Source organism: Ictidomys tridecemlineatus, chromosome X (assembly GCF_052094955.1).
Source record: "Ictidomys tridecemlineatus isolate mIctTri1 chromosome X, mIctTri1.hap1, whole genome shotgun sequence".
NCBI lineage: Eukaryota > Metazoa > Chordata > Mammalia > Rodentia > Sciuridae > Ictidomys > Ictidomys tridecemlineatus.
This window is the reverse complement of record NC_135493.1, coordinates 18,864,797-18,885,237: the sequence shown is the minus strand read 5'-3', so window position 1 is coordinate 18,885,237 and position 20,441 is coordinate 18,864,797. Positions and strand designations below refer to the sequence as shown.

At 41.9% G+C, this 20,441-nt stretch overlaps 1 protein-coding gene across 7 annotated transcripts in view; it reads right to left on the bottom strand.

Moving 5' to 3' along the window:
• The window catches only part of Hs6st2 (heparan sulfate 6-O-sulfotransferase 2), a 287,562-nt gene extending 269,021 nt beyond the window's left edge, over positions 1 to 18,541 (bottom strand). For 2 of the 7 annotated variants that reach the window (XM_040285658.2, XM_040285655.2), the window contains exons 1-2: positions 18,077 to 18,540; positions 16,714 to 17,232 (exon numbers count right to left, since the gene is read on the bottom strand). In XM_040285658.2, coding sequence (XP_040141592.2) covers positions 16,714 to 17,232; positions 18,077 to 18,504 — 947 coding nt within the window. In that variant the 5' untranslated portion in view covers positions 18,505 to 18,540. Of the gene's footprint in view, positions 1 to 16,713; positions 17,233 to 17,351; positions 17,456 to 17,574; positions 17,600 to 17,765; positions 17,963 to 18,076 lie in introns of those variants that run through there. The other 5 variants (XM_040285651.2, XM_005337691.4, XM_040285669.2 and 2 more) reach the window with 5 other exon arrangements.
• Between the last annotated feature and the right edge of the window lie 1,900 nt (positions 18,542 to 20,441).

Sequence of the window (20,441 nt, the reverse complement as noted above, 5' to 3'; positions counted from 1 at the left end):
GTGATTGCATTGATATGACACATCCAGATTTGGCAAATTCAGAGACAGAAAACAATTAGTGGTTGTTAGGGCCTGGGGAGAGCGGAAAATGGGGAGTAAGTGTGTGCTTAGTGGGTATGGGGTTTACTTTGGGGATATGAAAATGTCCTTGAACACAACACTGAATGTGCTAAATGTCACTAATGATAAACTTTATGCTGTGTGTATTTTATTACAATTAAAACAAATACAGGCAATAATAATTATTGAGGAATTGGAAAATTAGAGAAATTCATGCTGATGACAGGAATACAAAATGATTTGGCTGCTTTGGAAAACTAGCAGTTTCTCAAAAGGTTAAACATAGACTTACCATATGACTCAGCAGTTCCAATCCAGACCATTGAAAACATATGCTCTCACTAAAACTTATACATAAATGTTCATAGTAGCATTACTCAAAATGCCAAAAATTGGATATATCCCAAATGTTCACCAACTAATGAGTAGATAAACAAAATGTGGTACCTCCATATAATAGTATATTATTCAGCCACAAAAGTCATAAAGTGCTGATAAATGGTACAACATGGATGAACCTCAAAATCATGCCAAATAAAAGAAACCAGGCACTGCAGTGCACACTTATAACCCCAGCAGTTCGGGAGTCTGAGACATGAGGATGGGAAGTTCAAAGACAGCCTGAGCAACTTAGTGAGGCCCTAAGCAATTCAGTGAGACACTCACTGTCTCTAAATAAAAAAAAAAAAAAAATAGGGCTAGGGATATGGCTCAGTGGTTAAGTGACCCTGTGTTCAATCCCTGGTACCACCCCCTCAAAAAAAAAAAAAAAACAAAAGGTCAATATCATTGATTCTATATATATGAAAATTCCAGAATAGGCAAATCCAGAAACACAAAGTAGATTAGTGGTGACCGGGGTGGGGTGGGAGAATGAGCAGTGACTGCTAATGAATATGGCTTTCTTTGGGTAATGATGAAAATGTTTTAGAATTTGACGGTTGCACAACACTGTGAAAATATGTGAAAGTACTGTATTGTACACTTTATATGCATATATTATTTGTGTGAAATATGTATAAATAAGAATGACTTTTGGGGAGGGTGCTAGGAACTGAACCTGGGGTACTTTACCATAGAGCCATATTCCCAGTCCTTCTTATTTATTCTAATTTTCAGACAAGGTTCCACTAAGTTGCTGAGGCTGGGTTCAATCTTGTAATCCTCCTGCTTCAGCCTCCTGAGAGGTAGCTGGGATGACAGGGATGTACCACCACTTTAAAAGGTAACATAGACTCAAATGTGCAAGTTATAACACTTTAAGAAAAAAAATCACAAGAGAAAATCTTCAAGATCTAAGGGCTAGGAAAAAAAAATTCTTAAACTTGACATTAAAAGCATGATCCACAAAAGGAAGACAGGATAAATTAGGCCTCACCAAAATTAAATATTTTTCTCTGTCAAATATCATATGAAGATGAAAAGACAGGCCATGAACTAAGAGAGAATATTTTCAAACAACATAACTGAAAAAGGACTAATACAGATAATATATTTTTTAAAAACACTGAAAACTCAATATTTAAAAAAATACAGAGAACTGGGCATGGTGGTACATGCATCTCAGGGGGCTAGACTGGAAGATCACAAGTTCAAAGCCAGACTCAACAACTTAGTGAGGCCCTAAGCAACTTAGCAAGTCCCTGCCTCAAAATAAAAAAAATAAAATAAAATAAAAAGGGCTGGGGATGTGTGTCAGTGGTTAAGTACCCCTCCATTCAATCTCTTGTACCAAAAATAATAATAATAATAATAAATGAAAAATACAGAGAATCCAATTAGAATACAGGCAAATAGCATGTACAGATATTTCACCAAATAGGATATACAGATGGCTAACAAGCATGTGAAAGATGTTGAACATCATTAGCCATTAAGAGAAAAAAAATTAAAACCACAATGAGATTTTAGTACACACATATCACAATGGTTGAAATTTAAAAACTGATGACAGCAATTGCTGGCAAAGATCAGCAGGAAAACGGATCACTCATATATTGCTAGTAGAAATGTGAAATGGTATACAGCCACTTGGGAAAACAGTTGGGCAATTTTTTATAAAACTAAGTGTGTAATTAGCAAACAACCCAGCAAGTGCATTTGTGAGCATTTATCCTAGAGAAATGAACACTCGTCACTCCACAAAAGCCTGCACATGAATGTTCAGAATGGCTTTATTCATACTGGAATCGGCTCAGATGTCCTTCAACGGGTGAACAGTTAAACGGCGGTACGTACTTACCATGGAATATTGTTGAGAAATAAAAACGAACAAATCATTACTCCATGCAACAGCCTGGATGAATCCCAAGGCCATGATGCTGAATCAAAGAAGGCTGCCCAAACCAGCTCTCACTCTGTATCCAGCAGAACCATGCTATTCCAGAGTTGAAAGGCATTAAGGACCCTGACTTCTGAGGTTCTCATCACTAAAGCTGCTACTGGTTGCATGCAGCCATTCCCTCTCAACGGCTCTGAAGCACAAATGGGTGCACTGATGGTTCCCAAAGCTTCTTCAGCCATGGCCAATGCAGTCAACCAGTGGCTACATCTTGGAGTGGGAAGGCAGAGTCACTAAAAGGCAGTCTGCCATTAAATTGTGGTGAAAATCCGCTTATTACCCAATTGTATTTCTCTTCCTCAGACCCAATCTTGGCTTCTTATATTTCAACTGAAACTCTTAACCATATCTCCAGTATAGAAATACTCCTTAGACTTTGGGGAGAACATCTATTTTTCTTCCTCCCTGGTTTCTTGTGATGCACTAAATTCAGAGACCATCAAGGTATACAATCAAGATCCAAATGATAGAGTGTGCCCCTCAAGCTCTGTGGCACTCAGATCTTTCCATCTTGGCATATGGGAGCAAAAGCTCCCCTGGGTAAACCAGAAAGTGCAGCATCCTGGAGTAAGAGCCTAACAAACCGGAAGAACTGAATTTTGTGGTCCCTGCTTCTTTGGTATCAGCATGGAAACATGATCTCTCCAAAATTCTTTAGAGAAGATATTTCCAGCCAAAGATCACAACCTGAGACCCCACACCCAGTCCCTGGACACTAGAACATAACTGTCCTGAAGTGAATAATAGTTACATCACTATGATCCAAAAGTAAAACAAACCTGACATTCAATGGGGAACATTACAACATACTCTCACAATCTTGGGGTACAGTCCAATGTAACCCAGTTTTTAAAAGGGGGCATGATTATCAAAGAAACTGCTAGCTATGTTCCAGGCATATAAATCCAGTGTGCAGCCTTTTACCCAGCATTCAGCTGAACTCTGGAAAATCATGAGACACTTTTCTAACAATGCCTGCAACACAGGATACCCTCATTGAGCTGAGCTGAGCTAATCTGGTTGCATTAAACAGTCTAGCTGAACCACACACCTTTAGTTCTTCCTCTATGAAAAGCACATCCCTTCCACACAGGAGGAACTGCTGGAATCGACAAATGTGATTTCAGTCTCACCCTAATGGATCTCATGCCATCCAGGTCTCTAAACCCCTCACTAATAATTTTTTCAAGACCATCTGGAATAAATAGAAGTCTCACTCAAGGCAGCATGTATGCAAATTCTGGCACTTTAAATGGTTTCTGTCTTTAAGTGCATAAACCAAAAGCATGGGAGCAATTGGATTAGGAAAGCAAGACTTTCCCCTCCCCTTGTAATTGGCATTAAGTCACCAAACATTGTCAAACACACATCACTTGCTTAATTATTTTTGTGTGCATGTGTATAACTTTATAACTTCATAAACATATAAATGAGAGAGAGAAGCAGATTTAATGTACACCCATATGGTGACAAATACAAAAACTGCTAGAAAATTATAAAATGCTATATGAATGTTCAAATGATCTCAATTGATCCCTCCCCCCCACTTAATTTTCTTTCTTTCTTTTTTCTTCCAAGTCACAAATAACAAACTGAGGGTGGTAGATGCCTTTGACTAAAAAGAGAAATATGCATAGACCATTTTATCCAATAATGTGATTTTTTTAAAAAAATTGCTCCAGCTTCATATTCTTATTAGTCTAATTGTCTTTCATTAATCTTATAGTATGTTTATGTGTAAAATAATTTCCATTAAAATTTTTATTTCAGTAATTTTTCACACTACTAAGCATCATCCACTCCAAAATGTTTTGTTTCAACATTGCTTTAATGAGTTGGACGTAGTCTATTATACTCTAAAACCATACCACTTTTAGCGAAACCAATCACAAAAAAACAGAAACTATTTTTTAGCTTTGGAGTATCTGGGAAATAGGCTGAAATGGTTTATCAACCTTTAAGGTATTTTGTTAGTTAATCTTTCACTTAGCAAAGTCTCAGCCATGAGGCATCTGCTTAAGTAGCTATCAACCCAAGGCCTCTGGCTACACTGGGTGTCTCTTGACCATTCTGCCATGTCTTCCACCTAATTTCTTTGCCACCCACTCTAATAATATCTGTCAGGCTGGCAGACCCATACTAATTTGCATATTCTCTTTAATGACATTTTTCTAAAGCTGCTTATGAAACAGTGGGAATAGGCACTTCTACGGGAATCTGCTATCCTCACTTGATTATTTCAGCAACGAAATACATTCTTATTATCTTCATGATGAGCACCCTCTATAAGAATAGCCTTCAGGATTCTTTTTTTTTCTGGTACCCCTCATTCTGTTTTGAAAGAAAGTATCTTTATTTCTCTGGTCTAACTGGTCCCAGATTACACGAACTTCCCTGGCTGAACTAAACTACTTCCCAAAGGCTGAGTCTACACAGACCAAATTGCAGCAAAAAAAAAAAAAAAAAAAAAAAGGATGCTCATTTATAGAAACAGGTCATGATTGGTCAAAGCAATGCATCTGACATTGCTAATGAAACAACTGGCAACATTCCAGAAAAAGTGACAGGCTTTGGCCCCTTACAGATCCTGCTTAGTATGTACACCATATTTCAGTTCACATGGGGAAAAAATTAAAACAGTTAAGGTCCTCATTTTCTGTATTTGGAAAAAAAAAATATTTCCTCTAACATAGCTCCTTTCTTTCATTGTTGTTGTTGTTGTTTAGATTTGGCTTCTTTTGTTGTTGTTATTGGTTTGTTTGTTGGTTTGTTTAGCTAGAGCCTCATTATGTTGCCAAGGCTGGTCTCCAATTCATGAGCTGAAGTGATCTTGCCACCTCAGCTTCCCAAATGCTAGGAATGTAGGCACTCCACCACATCCAGCTCCTTTAGTATTTTATTTCCTCTATAACATCATTCTTCTATGTAAATCAGACTTGAAGGTATCTGAAATAATTTGGATATTGAAATTTTTATTTAAGAGGGCAAAAACAAAGCTGAAGAGTTCATTTTAAATTGCAGTTTTTATTAAAAATGTTAAAAAAGATGCTTTAAAGCAATCAGCTAATGTGTTTGATCCTAATATCTTCGGATCGTCACTTCAGGTCTCCATTCCACTAAGCTTGTATGGACACCATCACCGAGAGAGAGAGAGAGAGAGGGAGAGAGAGAGAGGGAGAGGGAGAGAGAGAGAGAGAGAGAGAGAGAGAGAGAGAGAGAGAGAGAGAGAGGGAGAGAGGGAGAGGGAGAGAGAGAAAGGTTTTGGGAGATTTTTCTGAGAATTTAGTAGGCATTGAAAGATACGAGACAGGCCAGGTGTCCCAATTGGTCTCAAATGCCTGTTTCAATAGTGTCCAGCTGTGTAGATTTGGGCAGACTAAATGTCTTGTTCAAGTCTTTGTTTTCTCATCTTTAAATGGATTTTGAAAACAAAGGGTTTTCTGAGGATTAAATGAGAAAATATATGTTATGTGCATTGTGCAGGGCCTGGCTCAGTAAAAACCCAAAATAATATAAATCTTTATGGACAATCAGATGAAGCTACCTGGATGAATGCATAATTTTGCAGCACTTTTCTTTGCCTAAATTTTGGAGTTTTTAGCTTTTACATGTAAATTAAGAAACTCCATGTAGTCAGTGAAGGATTGGTGATACCTCCAAATCCATCAGAGTACTTCTGGGTGTGGTGGTTCAGGTCTGTAATCCCAGTGACTAGGGAGGCTAGGCAGAAGGATCACAAGTTCAAAGCCAGCCTCAGCAATTTAGGGAGGAGCTGGGCATGGTGGCATAAGGCTGTAATCCCAGAGGCTCCAGAGGCAGAGGCAGGAGGATCATGAGTTCAAAGTCAGCCTCAGCAATTTAGTAAGGCCTGTCTAAATAAAATATTTAAAGGGGGGAGCTGGGGATGTGGTTCAGTGGAAGTGCCCCTGGGTTCAATTCCTGGTAAAAAAAAAAAAAAAAAAAAAAAAAACTAGCAAAACAAAAACAACTGCATCACAGTACTGACACTCCTTTACATGCATTCAGGTATAACCCAATCCCTTGTTCCTGCCTGATGAGTAACAACATTTAATTATTAAGCACTGCATATTCTCCAATAGTAAAGTCTTTAAGATAATTCCTTCACCTAAGGTTTTCAAGACTAACTTTAGGTTTTCTTATATAGTCTATTTTCAAAAGTGTTCCACATGTGCTTAAGAATATGATGTAATTTCCCAACATGACACAAATACATATGTATATTATGTGTATGTATGTATGTACATACATATGTGTGTGTGTATATATATATATTTTTTTCATTATATAGAACTCGTGTTGTTCAAATCTTCTGTATCCTTATCCATTTTTTTCATTTCATATATCAATTTCCAAAAGAGATCAATAAATTTCAGAATTTCTCCTTATAGACCTGTCAACTTTTGCTTAATGTATCTCAAAACTATTATATTAACATTATGCAAGTTTAGAATTGTTATCTGAAGAATTGAACTTTTAATCATTATTCAATGACTATTTATCTCCAATAGAGGTTTGATTTAAATTCTGTATATATATATATCAGCTTCCTTCTGGTTAGACTTTACATTGTCTAATTATTCCAATCCTTTCTGTGTTCTTAATGCTTTGTCTTATATACAACATAGAGCTGGATTTTGTATTTTCCTCCATTGTGATAATTTGTATCTTTTAACTGGTGAGTTCAGTCAAGTTCTATTTAATGTAATAACTGAGCAGTTGACTATCATCATGAAAGGTTCCTTTTAAAGTATCCCTGGGTTGCCTATTTATAACATGGTCATCAAAGTCAATTGCCTTGCTTGCATCTGCAGTCCTGTAGCAAGTGAGCAAAAGCCCAAGAATCTCCATGAGTGAATCAGAGCTGATACTCTGCTGAAGATTTGTCCTTATTAGTACAGTTACAGGGAAGAGTCAATTAATGCAGGGAATGGTGCACACAGGTCTAATTTATTTGATGTAAATCAATACATTGCATGTTTCAATTGCTCTGTATTCCTACAGAAAAGTTCATGGAAGTGATTCATTGGGACTTAACTCGTCACAAGAAAGGAAACAGACCAACTCTCTCAGGCTCACTACGGCTTCTCTGCTAGTAAAATTTAAAAAGCAATCAAACTGAATAAGAAGTCTTCTTTGCAGACATTTACATCAGGGGAGAACGCGATTCTTGACAATTCAGAGTAAATGAACTGCAAATTATTCTCTTATAATATAACCCAGAATTGAAACATAAATTGTGACTAAAAAAAAGCTCACAGTTTAATCAGAAAAATATATTTATTGGTAATTCCCATGAGCTCATATTTGATACGTTTATATCATAGGATAACAAGTTCAAAACTATTGCTGTTATAAATATGAAATTTATGCAGAATTTGCATGTATTGAATTTTACTTTGAATCTGCATGTGTGTCTATATTTGAATATTTATAATATTCCAGAAAAAGCACAGTAGAATGTGCAAGACAGATTTATTTAGTGTAATTCTATGAAATGTGTCAAAGTCTTCAACACTGTTCTTAGAGGCAAAATGGCAGAAATAACAAACGGGATGCAATAAGACCAACTAAATAATCTGTAAAGTCCAATAGGTAGTAGAACAAGAAAAGCTCTTTTGCCAAGAAATATTTTACCAAAGTTTAGACAAATATTTCTCTAAGCTTATAATCACATTGTTTTACATGACACATACCATTAAATGGATTATTCATTATCCTTTAATGGAAAGGACGAAATTCCCATTCATGCTTTTCTTTCTAAACTCAATGACTAAATATTTCATTTTACGTGTCATAGAATGTCAATATTAGCTTTTCCACTGTGAAGCGTGTTCTTTACACTGTCAAAATAACTTATAAGGGGTGTAGTTTCAATGGAGCTTCAACAATAAGATTATATGCATATATATATATATATATATATATATATATATATATATATATATCCAAAATATCAGATATCTAAAATATGTGGGGGAAAAGTGTTCTTTTTAGGGGATGGGGGCAGAAGAAGTGTTCTAATCAGTTTAATTTATGGTTAATTAAGGGTTATACTCTTGTGCAGTGAAATTGCACCAGGAGGACACTGCCTCACAGTGGACTCCTCTTCTGAGAGTATGCACTGATCTGAGCTGTCAGTTATGGATGTTTAGACCCACAACCCTTGACCACCCCCAAGCCTTTATTCTTTTCAGCTAGGCCATCAGTCCACTTGAAAAGAGGACTAAAGTCCAGGCTATCTTTTTTTATTCATTTTTTATTTTTTTGGGTGGGGTACTGGACATTAAACTCAAGGGCACTTGACCACTTGAGCCACACATCCAGCCCTATTTTGTATTTTATTTAGAGACAGGATCTCACTGAGTTGCTTAGCACCTAGCCATTGCTGAGGCTGCCTTTGAACTCTTGATCCTCCTGCCTCAGCCTCCCAAGCCACTGGGATTACAGGCATGTGCCACTGTGCCCCACAAAGTCAGGCTATCTTAAAAGTCTCTGGCTGAGCAGAATAAACCTTATATTTCCAATTGTATACCACTGTTAATTTTCTGTTTAATTTAATTTTTAAATGAAGAAGAAACAATAGCAATTCATTCAAATATCTCTATATTGTACTGGTGTAAGATTTCCATAGATTATGTGGGAATAAAATAGCAGCCATTTTGAGAAAAATTAGCAGGTGATGCCTGACAGCATCTCTGCCTTTCAGTCTGAGAGTCAACTGTGCTGAGACTATCTTCCTCAATAAGGGTTACCAGGAAATCAAGAAACTAATGACAATAGCCAGCCATAGACTTCAGAAACCAACAAGTAGACATGAGTATAATTTATCACAGCCATAAAAAACCACTATTTTATAAAATGTTAATGTTTATTATAAATGTACTATATACTTATAAATTCAAACCCTTCAGAAAATTAGGATAAGAAAATAAATCACTAACACATCCATTAGTATCGTGGCATTTTTTCTGCCTGTCTGTTTCAAGAGGTTTGAGAGGAGTAGGAAGATGATTTCTCTTTCTCTCCCCCTTCCTCTGCCCTCTTTTTCCTTTAACATAGTTGTAATCAAACAGGGCCCACGATTTTTTGTTTCTTAGTTAACATTAAATCACTAGTAATTTCCCATGTTCCATGAAAGGATATTTAAATGATTTGGTAGTAATCCTTCAAGTGAATATACTGATATTTCTTGAACCATTCTCTTCTGCATGGATGTTCACATTGTTTCCAATTTATGGCAATTTAACTTCAGTTGCTCTGCTACTATATGTTCTCATAACACCCTGTACTTCCCATGCCCATGGTACTTTGCAAAATTTTAAGTTATTAATAATTTACTTCATATCTATTTTCCTCAATCTATAAATGCAGGGACAATGCCTGCTCCAATTTTTTTTCCTTGCAATGCTAGGAACTCACACATGATAGGCAAGTGCTCTATCACTGAGCCACACTCCCATCCCTCCACCTCGTTCTTCACAGTACCCCCAGTAAATAGGTGCAGTAATAACAGAATTAATTAAATATTTGTATAATGAATAAATGAGTGAATGAATCAATGAAAACCTTGTATAAGATTATGGTTTTCAATAAAATCCCAGGAAAGACACTATAGGTCAAGAAAAAATAAATAAATAAATAGGGGCTGGGGTTGTGGCTCAGTGGTAGAGCACTTACCTAACACGTATGAGGCTCAGGGTTTGATTCTCCACACTGCATATAAATAAATTAATAAAGTAAAGGTATTGTGCCCATCTACAACTGAATTTTTAAAAAAATAGATAATTTAAATGTTCTGTATTTATATTACATAATTTTTTCCAAAAATGATTATTCAAATAATCCTTTATTCAAATCTACATTCCTACCAATAATTTATAAGAAATGTAACATTAACCACACCCTTATCAGCACTAGCTACTAGCATTTTTTGTTCAGTGGTAATGTAGGTTGTATTTTTTTAAAAATCAGAGCTAGACAAAGAAAAGGTATCATAAGTTTAAATTTTTAATTTGATTTCTTAAATACTAGTGCTACTGAATACTTTTTCCACAACTGCAAACCAGTTGTGGGCCTCATGCTATATATGATCTGGTCATGCCTTTTATTTGTATAATCAATTCATAGAATTCCTTCGTACAGGAAAGATTTCAGCCTTTTGTCTATTGTAATTGTTGTGCATATTTTCAACAGTTTGACATAAGCCTTTTCATTTTGGATTTTTTTCTTTGACAGATGAACATTTCTCATTTTTATGTAATCATAACTGTCGATCTTTTCCTTTATTCAAACATTCCTTTCCTTGGCTAAGAGTCCCATATGTGAATTTCAGCTATCATTTAAATAATAAAGCTAAGTGTGAATTCAGATCATCTGGGTTCACAGATTCCTTATATACAAGTCTAAGCCATAACCTACCCCTGAGGCCCAGTTCTTACCTCCTTACCTCCTATCCCAGCCCAACTTAGGTCCCCGTCTCAATCTCTCCATTTTGATGGATGGAACCACCTCCACTCCAGACTAGGAATTAGGAGGTACTTTTGGCTGGATTCAGTTCTTCACTTATTTTCAAACTTTTTCCATCCAAGAGTTTCTCATACTCACTGGGGTTCAACCTTCTCATTACCTTTCCAGACCCTCTAAAGTGAAACTTCACCCCCATCTAACTCCCCAACCATTACTTACCCAAGTAATAGGAACCATTATTTTCCTCACTGATTCTAGACAGACCTGAGAAGATGAAGCTGCTGGACCTCACAATGCCAAGAAGATACCATGCCTATCCACAATGCCTCCTTTTTTTAGTATAACCTACTTAGTCCCAGGGGCCTTCTCAGATGGATCTCTCATTTTTCTAGCTATTCCTCGCGCTTTAGAAAGGAAAGGGCTCTCAAAAACATCTTGTATAAATCTCTCATTTTACAGAGAGCACCCTAAGGCCAAGAAAGGGAAAAGGATTTGCCCAAATTCACAAAAGTTCCTCCCCCACAATCCATCTACACTACACAGTGCAGCACCTTACATGCTAAAATCTTTATGAACTTGTGAATGTAGATGGTGACCTGGGCTTTTTGCCTTTCTCTTGATTCTAATCTCCCCAGACTGCTAGCACCATGCTGGGGACACAACAGTCACTCTACCAACTTTACTGATTAGACCTAAAACTACAATGTAACTTTCCTATTTTTTAACTATATTTTGGTAAGTGTTTGACATTTTGAAAACATTATTGCCAAGAATGACATGTCTTCCTTGGAATATAATGGGCAGTTTAATAAAATTTTGTTTAATGAATGACAAAGGGAAGGAATCACTATTCTTTTAATGTCACTTCACATTGTCTCAGTTGATGACAGATACTCATAAAAGACAAACTTTAGTTTTCTAATTGCCACATAACAGCACTAACCTAAAATTATTAAGAGAAGCTGAGTCTGAGTAGCTTTTCATCCTTCCTGAGAATTCAGAGCTTTGTTGAACTCCAACTACCTGTCTGTCATCCATGCAAAGATGGAAACTAATACTGCTGACATTCTGCAGATGTTATCATGGCAGATCTCTCCCCATCTTGTATGAAATAGGTGCAATAATACAGGAACTCTCATCAAAGATGGCTGAAGAAAGACATCCTCAGCTATAGTGAAGCAGAGAGTACAACAGCTTACAGCCAGATGGATCACAAAGCCAACCTATTCACTCATTGCCTCACCCTGTACCACAAACCTGGGGTCATCTTGCCTCACTGTAAAAATCAAAAAAGGGGAAAAGTGCAGGTACAGGCATGATTGGGCTTACATACTCTGTAGTTCCAGCTCTGTCGTATAGAACCATCTTTTAAAAAAAAATGGAAAGAAAACTTTTACCACTTTTTTAAAACGAATGAATGCCAAACTAGAAAGCATTTCTCTATTTCCAAAAACCTTTTAGCCCTTTTCTGTCTGTGATATCCTACTTGATTTGAGATAACAATTAGTTACTCTTCCATATAGCTGCTGAAAATTTTAGAGATGCTAAAGATGCAACGCATAATCAGATTCTTTGACCCACAGAGCCATAAACCCTTACCCTACCCCCATCCAGTGTGTGCCAGCCAGCACAGTACCAAGTGAAGAAGAACAGGGTTAGTGCAATTTCCTTCCCACTTCTGAATTCCTCCCACAGACCAAGTGGCACACTAGAGCTGGCTACAAACACAGGGAATTTGGCCTGAGAAAAGCCTATAGAATTTTGGAATTTTAACAGCTGGTGAGCAACAGTGTTTTGATACATTTTTAAAAATGGTCTTAGAAATTCTAAAATGAGCAGGACTATTTTCTGACCTCAGACAACATATTGGCAAACAGAAGGATAACATGCAACTTCTAATTTTTAAGAAATATTATTTTTAATAAAATCTTAAGCCTTTTGCCAGTCAAGTATCCTCTCTCTTTGTCCTCTCCAGGCAACTGTGACTACAGTCATCTCTATTCAGCAGTTATATATCACCCAAGCACTTTACCATCCATAGAGACAGGGAAGCATCTCAAATGTAGAAATAGGAGGAGGAGTCAGGGTCTTGGCTTATAGCCACAACAGCCTCTAATGCCCCACCTCCCAGGCAATGTGGAGGAGAGGCTGTGGTCAGAGTTGTCTGTGCTGCCACTGAGGGCTCCTACTGACACTCACTAACCAGGCCCTATGCTGCTTGGCTTTGCAGGAATCTTCACCGTGGCAATGAGAAACCCATGTGCAATCTAGCAAGAAGACCACTCTTGGTGAGCAGAAAACCTCAGGGATGTAGAAATCTGTTCTTCTACATCCCTTGGTATGGAAACCCTGGCCTAATCACTCATCCAAACCCACATGTGTAAAATTACTAATGACGATGATGATGTACATGATAAAAATATCAGTTAACATTTACTGGTGTTCACTCTATGGTAATTACTGATAGGAAATATCATTGTATGTGTGTATGTGTATGTGTTAATTTTATTTGTCTGAGATGAAGTTTCTTAATCCACCACCTCAGTCATGCTTACACTTAAGACTCCTGACCATCCTAATCTTAGTCTTTTCCAATATATTTTATTAATTTCAGTCCTTTTCAAATAATCAGTATCTGAGGAATGTACTACACTCAACCTTTTTATTTCCTTTCCACATTTTTTATTCATGCATTACAGTTTCACATAATGATGGGATTTTTTGTTACCTATTGGTTCATGCACACAATGTAACCATATAATTTGGCCAATATTCCTCCCAGCATGTCCCCTCTCCCTCCCCTCTTCCCACCCAGTGGTCTCTTTCCTCTACTGATCTCCCTTTGATTTTCATGAAATCCCTGGCCCACACTACCTTTCTTTTCCTTTTTCCTCTCTGGTTTCTACGTATGAGAGAAAACACTTCATGTGTTTTTGTAAAAAACCCTTGTTCATCAAGGTGCAATCAACAGAGCAAAGGTCTCTGAGTCAAACAGATATGAAGTCAGACTCCTGCTGTGCCACTAAAGAGCTCAGTGACCTTGAAGAAGTCCTTTAGCCTCTTTGGGCTTCTTGTGATCTGATAAATGGGGATGCTTTTGTTCAAAGAGAGTACAAGTTTGCAGAGAAATACCAAGATAGCAACTTGAAAGCTCATCATGAATTGGAATGCACTTGCCACACAGATCCTGGGTCAAATATACATCTGGTTCATGGCTGACCTAGAACTAAGCCAAAGAGTTTAAATTTCCAAACCCAAAAGACAGGGATGTTGTTACCGTCAGTTCAGCAGAGCACAGACCATCAGCTGGCAGGGAGAGGCTGCTCTACCCAGGAACATCACCGGGAAGGCAGACTCATATCCTGAGACCAGCATCTCACCTTTATGAATTATCGCCAATGCAGCTGCCTTTGCTGTTCCATTGTCAGCTCCCACACATACATGAATGCTCACATACACCCTCTGGGTCACATACATGCATGCACACTTTGGCTCTTATAGATTATCAGAACTCATAGAACTGGTCCTGCGGGCAGGGATCTGTTAGCACCTTGGGAAATTCTGGAACCCTTTGGCTATCACTATTCTTCAAGATGAATATTTCTGGAGGTGGATGGGAATTAATGAAATAAAGAGGTTCCCTTGAGGTAGCAATGTATTTCTCCTAAAAATTTTATTTCATTTTTGCAAATACTGTAAAATCCAGTAACTCCGGCTTTTTAAAACGTGGTTCTTTTTTAATTAGACTAGATGGCACTGTGGTATCACCCTTTTAATGTCCAATAAAACCCTATTCTATTACAAATAATTTTGCTTCAATTGGGACAATCCAAGAAGCATTTAAGGGACCCTGGTTTTCTTATGGATAATGTCTTGAGGAATCTGTCAAAGGACAATAACTACCAAACAGATAATTCAGACTACATAAATAATGTGTGTTTACAGACATCACATCCTGACCTACATGATCAAAAGAATTAGTAAAGACACATGTGCCCTGTGGAACTCCAGACAAAGCTGTGGCTTCCATGGTGGCTAAGACCTTGTTTCTATTTCTCTATCATGGTCATGGCTATGAAATTCTAGTTTTTCCCTAATGATGTTTTTAATATTACCACCACCCCTCAGTACACCTACAAGCTCTGTCAGTATGAGATTATTTTCAATAGTGCCAAATTGTTTGAGACCATTTTAAACACCAGAATCGTGTTGTGACAATGACTTACACAATTCTTGCAAAGGATTGAGTGGCCACCTTCCTGGGACCAAGACTCTCTTATGATAGAAAAACAAATCTGTTAGTCTAGAAAGGAAAAAAATGAAAGTTCAACAGATTCTGTCAGAATTCTGGCATTTGAGAAAGGCCACTGTAAACTGAGGGAAGGGAAAAATAGGGCAGGAGGACGACAGTGAACAGGAAATCAGAGGGCTCCATTGCTGCATGCAGCTAGACAGAAGAAACCACACTGACCATTGCATCCCAACATACATCTGCAAAAAAACAGTGCCTGGTCCAGGACACTGAGGGGCTCCCACATGGGGGAGAGAAAGAGGGGTGTTGGCAGGCAGCCATAGTCACCCAAATGGGGACGTAGGGAATACAGCCACATCCTTGACCACCTGGAGACCCCCAGTTCAGGGGTTCAACTAAACTGCACCTTATCCATTCCCAAGACTCCCTGCCCCAACAGAGATTTGTTTCAGGGATATCTGTGAAACAGTAGTCCCCCCTTATCCCCCACCGCCCCCCCCCCAAGCAACCACCTCAATGTTCCCTTTAGAGCATTTCATGACCTCCAGCAAGTGGACACTGCAGTTGAGAGAAGAAAATTCTCTGCTTCTGGTTACAGACTATTCATAAATCAGCTTTCTTTGCATCAGTCCCAAGCTCCCAGAAACTGGACTGGCCACCCTCAGTGCTGAGGCTCAAGCATTTTTGATAAGTTCCTAGTGTCTGAACGCCCTCATGGGGTCCATGGTAGCCTCCCAGACCGCCTCTGGGACCACGGGATTCCCCTTGCACTCTGCAAAGCACCGCGGTTGCCCAGTGAGCAGCTAGTGGCGAGAGGAACAACTGAGAACTAGGAACTCTCCTGAGTGTCTGCAAACAGTGGTGGAGGGACCCCCACTATTCCGGGAAAAGCGGGGCATGGAAGGGGAGGCAATAAAAGTCGTGCAGAAAGACAGAAGAGCTGAAAAAGAGCAAAGAAAAAACGGAGAGAGCAAAACAGAAGAAAAGCTAGCAAGCAGGAGCAGATAAGATCTGGAACACAAGAGAGAAAGAATTTTCTCGCTAAAGGAATCGAGAAAAAAGGGTGGAAGAGAATGCGGGCACTTGAGAAGGAGAAAGAAAACACAAAAAGGAGATTTCAGAGCCCGGTGCAGAGAGGAGAGGAAAAAGAGGAGAGACTTAGGGACATTATATGAAAAGCGCAGTTTTTCAAGGCTCTCTAGTGCTGATCTGAGTGTGGTGTCCTGTCCTGGTGGAGGCTTAGGGAACACTCAATCAGGGCCATTCGGCTGGCTGGTTTCCCCCACACGTACTCCCCATCACCAAACAGGCCAACCTTTGGACAGACAGCCGGGCCGTCCCTGGCCAGAACAGAAAGGCTTCCTGAGGACGCCACAGCGCCGCAAAGGGGTGGGGGGAGTAAGCCAGGATGCATAGAGCCTGAGGAGACCTGGCGCCAAGGTGCGCCTTGAGTCCCTAGCAGCAGCCAGCAGCGGCCAGCAGCGGCCAGCAGAGCCTTCCCGCCCTTGGCCCGCGCAGGCCCAGGTGCATTCTGGTGCTTCAGGGCCCCGCACTGTCGCGGGCAAACACTCACCTGGACGGTCTCATCCTAGCGTCGCGCTTGCCGTCCACCACCGCAGGCACGCAGCTCGTGAGCTCGGTCCAGTCAGCGTGCAGCCCGCAGCTCCAGCCAGTGGAGAACCTGGAGAACAGCCAGGTCTCCCGCTTACCCGGTCGGTGGCAAGTGCATTTCTTCTGACCCACGCGGCACTCGCAAGGCTGCTCCAGCTGGATGTTGCGCACCAGGTGGCGGCCGAAAGTGGTGCCTCCGGTCTTTTGGATGTGCAGGAATACGATCAGGTCATCGCCCTTGATGTCGAAGTCTACCTTGCGCAGGAGGTCGCCACGGCTGAAATTGTAGCGGGGCACGAACCTGGCGGAGCTCTCATCCTCCGAGCGGTACGGGTCCGGCACCGGGGAGCTGAACGCTTGCAGGCGGAGGAGCTGGCATTCTGTGCCGGGGCACACGTATTGGAGGACGATCACGGCAAATAGGAAGAGCATCACCAAAGCCAGCAGCAGCTTGTTGGATTTCTCATCCATGTTCCCGACGCTGGGGGAAACCCAAGCTCGTTACGTCAATCCCACAGCTCAGCCCGCGCTTACCGTGCGCCCGCACCGCCCCCTCCCCTTGGCGCCGCCGCTGCACCCCTTTCCCCCTCCAGTCCTCACCGAGTACTCCACCGCGGCAGCGGCTGTGGAGGCGCCCTTCCCCGTTTCCTTCCTTCCCGGCAGGCTAAGCGCTGTGGCTTCTGCCGCACACCCCCCCCCTTCACCCCGACTCCTTCCCGCTGGCCGCCTGCCCCTCCCGCTGCCTAAGGTCGCCCGAGCCCCTGCAAGAGGTTTTGTGTCCTCAGGACCCCTCCTGTACCCGTCGCCTGGCTCCCCAACTCACGCCCTGCGTCCGGTCCCCCACGCTTCTGACTCCACTCTCAGGGGCTCCTATCCCCACCGTGCTTCGCCCACTGGACTCTCCCCGTTCTTCTGACCCCAGCCCCCTTGGCGCTCACGCTGCTGCCTGCCCAACTAGCGGGCTCCCGCCCCGCGCGTCCCAAATCCTAGCTCCCGCGCGCCTCGGTAGCCCACCCAGGTGGCCGCCTCGAAGGAGCTCAGAGCCCGGGTTTCAGAGTTCCCGTGGGGGGAAGGAGTCCTCCGGCAGCCCGACTAGCAAACGGAGACACTGCGCTGCCTATGCCCGCGGAACAGCGGGACAGGAGCCGCAGCGTGGTCAATTGCGCGCTGCTCGGGTCCGGAGCCCCCAAGACTGGCCACCACCGGCTAGCTGGAACTTTGCGCCCTTCCCTCCCTTCTCCCCTGCCTTCCCTCCCTTTCCTCCCCCTATGGCCCCTGCGCTCTCTGGCCGGAGAGAGCGAACCCAGCTTTCGCCTAGAACGTACCTGGCCAAGGGGCCGAAAATCTTGGAGAAGATCGCACTGAGCACGTGCTTCAGTGAGTGGCCCAGGGCGGCCAGGCCCCGAGTGAGCAGGGCCCGGCAGAGGGAGCCCAGGTCCCAGCGTCGCCTGAGGTCGCGCATCCGCCTGCGGCGGCCTCGGGACAGCAGCGCGAAGAGCGGGGCGTGCACGGCTCCCGCCAGGGAGGAAGACGCCTTTAGGGGCTCGTCCAGGAGCGGCTGGGAGTTGAATCCGTGAGACACACCCCTAGGAGGGCCCACGCGGACTGAGGCAGCGACCGACCCAGGCCGGCTCACTGCCAATTCGGCCTCTACTCTGGAATGACGACGAGGACAGGTGGTGCGGGCGGGCGCTCCTTGCTCCGGTTGCAGCGGCGGCCCGAGCGCCCGGGCTGCACACGCAGGCAGTGCCATTCCCCCCTTCAGGCAACTCAGGGTACTAAGGATCAGGAGCGAGCTTGAATTTATATAATAATGCCTCACACCCAAGAGCTCGAGCCACTTCGCAAGCAGAGGACCTGGGTTTTCTCCTATCTTGGAGAACAGAGGTCACTCCAGAGAGCGCATCTATTTTGGCTCGTAATTTCAACCTCCCCTAAAATAGCAAAGGCGCAAATTGGACCTTTTCCCTCTCTCTTTGCCAATTTCCATTCTCCAACGGAAGCAGGAGCATTTTCTGAAGAGGTAAGTCAGCATGAAAAAGAAAGCATGACCAAAGAAACATTAAAGAAGGGGAATCTGAGCATTTTCAAAGCAGATTCCCTCTTCCCTCCTTGCTGAATCCCCAGCACAGAGTCCTGTGCCTGCAGAAAGGCTTCACTCAGTAGGATCCACTGAATAAATGGATACGTAACTAAATGTGACATCAGAGTGAGACCATCTAATCAAAAGTGATATGATACAAGAGGAAACTGAGGCTTACAGAGCACTGGCTCAGAGAGGACTAGGGATGTGTCCAGAGTCACAGAGAAAAGCCCCAGGGTTTAATTCCAGAAAACCAGGTATTATTCACCCATTCCCTCATTAGAACACCGTGTCTTTTAATAAATAGATACAGATTGTAATCAAGCTATGTTGTCCAAAAGGCTCTTTTCTGCTGCAGGACCAGGGATGAAGTGATTGACAAGGAGAGAATGGATGTCCCTTCAAGACAAGGACCCTGGAAACTTAGGACTCTATTGTCCTCTTCTAATTAATGGGGGCTCTTGCTGTACATCAGGACTCTCAGTTTTCGTACTGAATATGCACCACTTCAACCCCAGTGCTGCTGAAGGGGCACGGGGTGGCAGCAGTGTTTCACAGTATTGCTTTTGGTGCTGGGGACACTGTGATCTGAGATCTGGGATGGTAATATATGCCCCCAGAGCCAGGCTTTCTCAGTATTCCCCTTAATTTGCTCTGCTCTATCCCTTTCCTATTCTCTCTGTACAATGAAACAGTAAGCTAAGCAATGGTCAGGAGTCCTAAGAAATTGCCACTTCCCTGCTGGGCATCCTTGAGTTAATCACTTGTCCTTCCTGAGCCTCAGTTTACTATTCTCTAAAATAGGACTAATACTGTCCTCCATTTTGACAAACCAGATTACCATGAGGATGCAATATAGAAACTTTTGGGCATTTCTAAATGTGAGGTTGTATTTACCTTCTGCCCTAAGCTTGGATGTGCCAACTGAGTTACAGGCCAATTAAGGAAGGAGCTCAGGCCATTTTAAAGCTGTGCCTCTGCCCTTACTTCCTGTCAGAATCCGGAGCCCCGGCTAACTTCCATGTGCCCCCACACTTACTGGGGACCTTGAGGGACCTTTGTCCAGCTGTAGGCATAAAGGATAATGGATTTCTTGGGAATGCTACATTCCAGGAGGCTCCAGGAAACACCATAATTATCATGTCAAGGCGTGCTTAGGAGCCAGGAGCAGCAACTAAGGTGGACTTCTCAGCTTTCCCAAGGACTCCCTGATGGCCCCAGGCTTGTGGAACTGGGCCTGCTTTTCCTGAGGGCAAATAAGGAGGTGAAGCAAGGGAGTGGGAAGCTGTGGGGGTGGCCCTGAAGCTCAGCTTGCCAGCAGTCCCTGCCTTCTTGGACACCCACAGTCAACTTTTTTAGCCTGCCTAGTAGGTGGCTCTCCTGGTGGTGCCATGTAAGGGTCCCCCGCCATTAAAACACCATTATGATGACATTCAGCAGTCCTTAGGAAAATATATTTGATACCAGTGGTTCACTCATTGAAGAGTTCAGCAACTAACTCTTGAATTTATACTTTAAAAGGAACTCATGGGATTAGAATATGGGAAAGTGCCTTAGGTAGAGGGCAGGGGGAGGTGATGAGCAGTAAAGGGAAAAGTCTGGATATA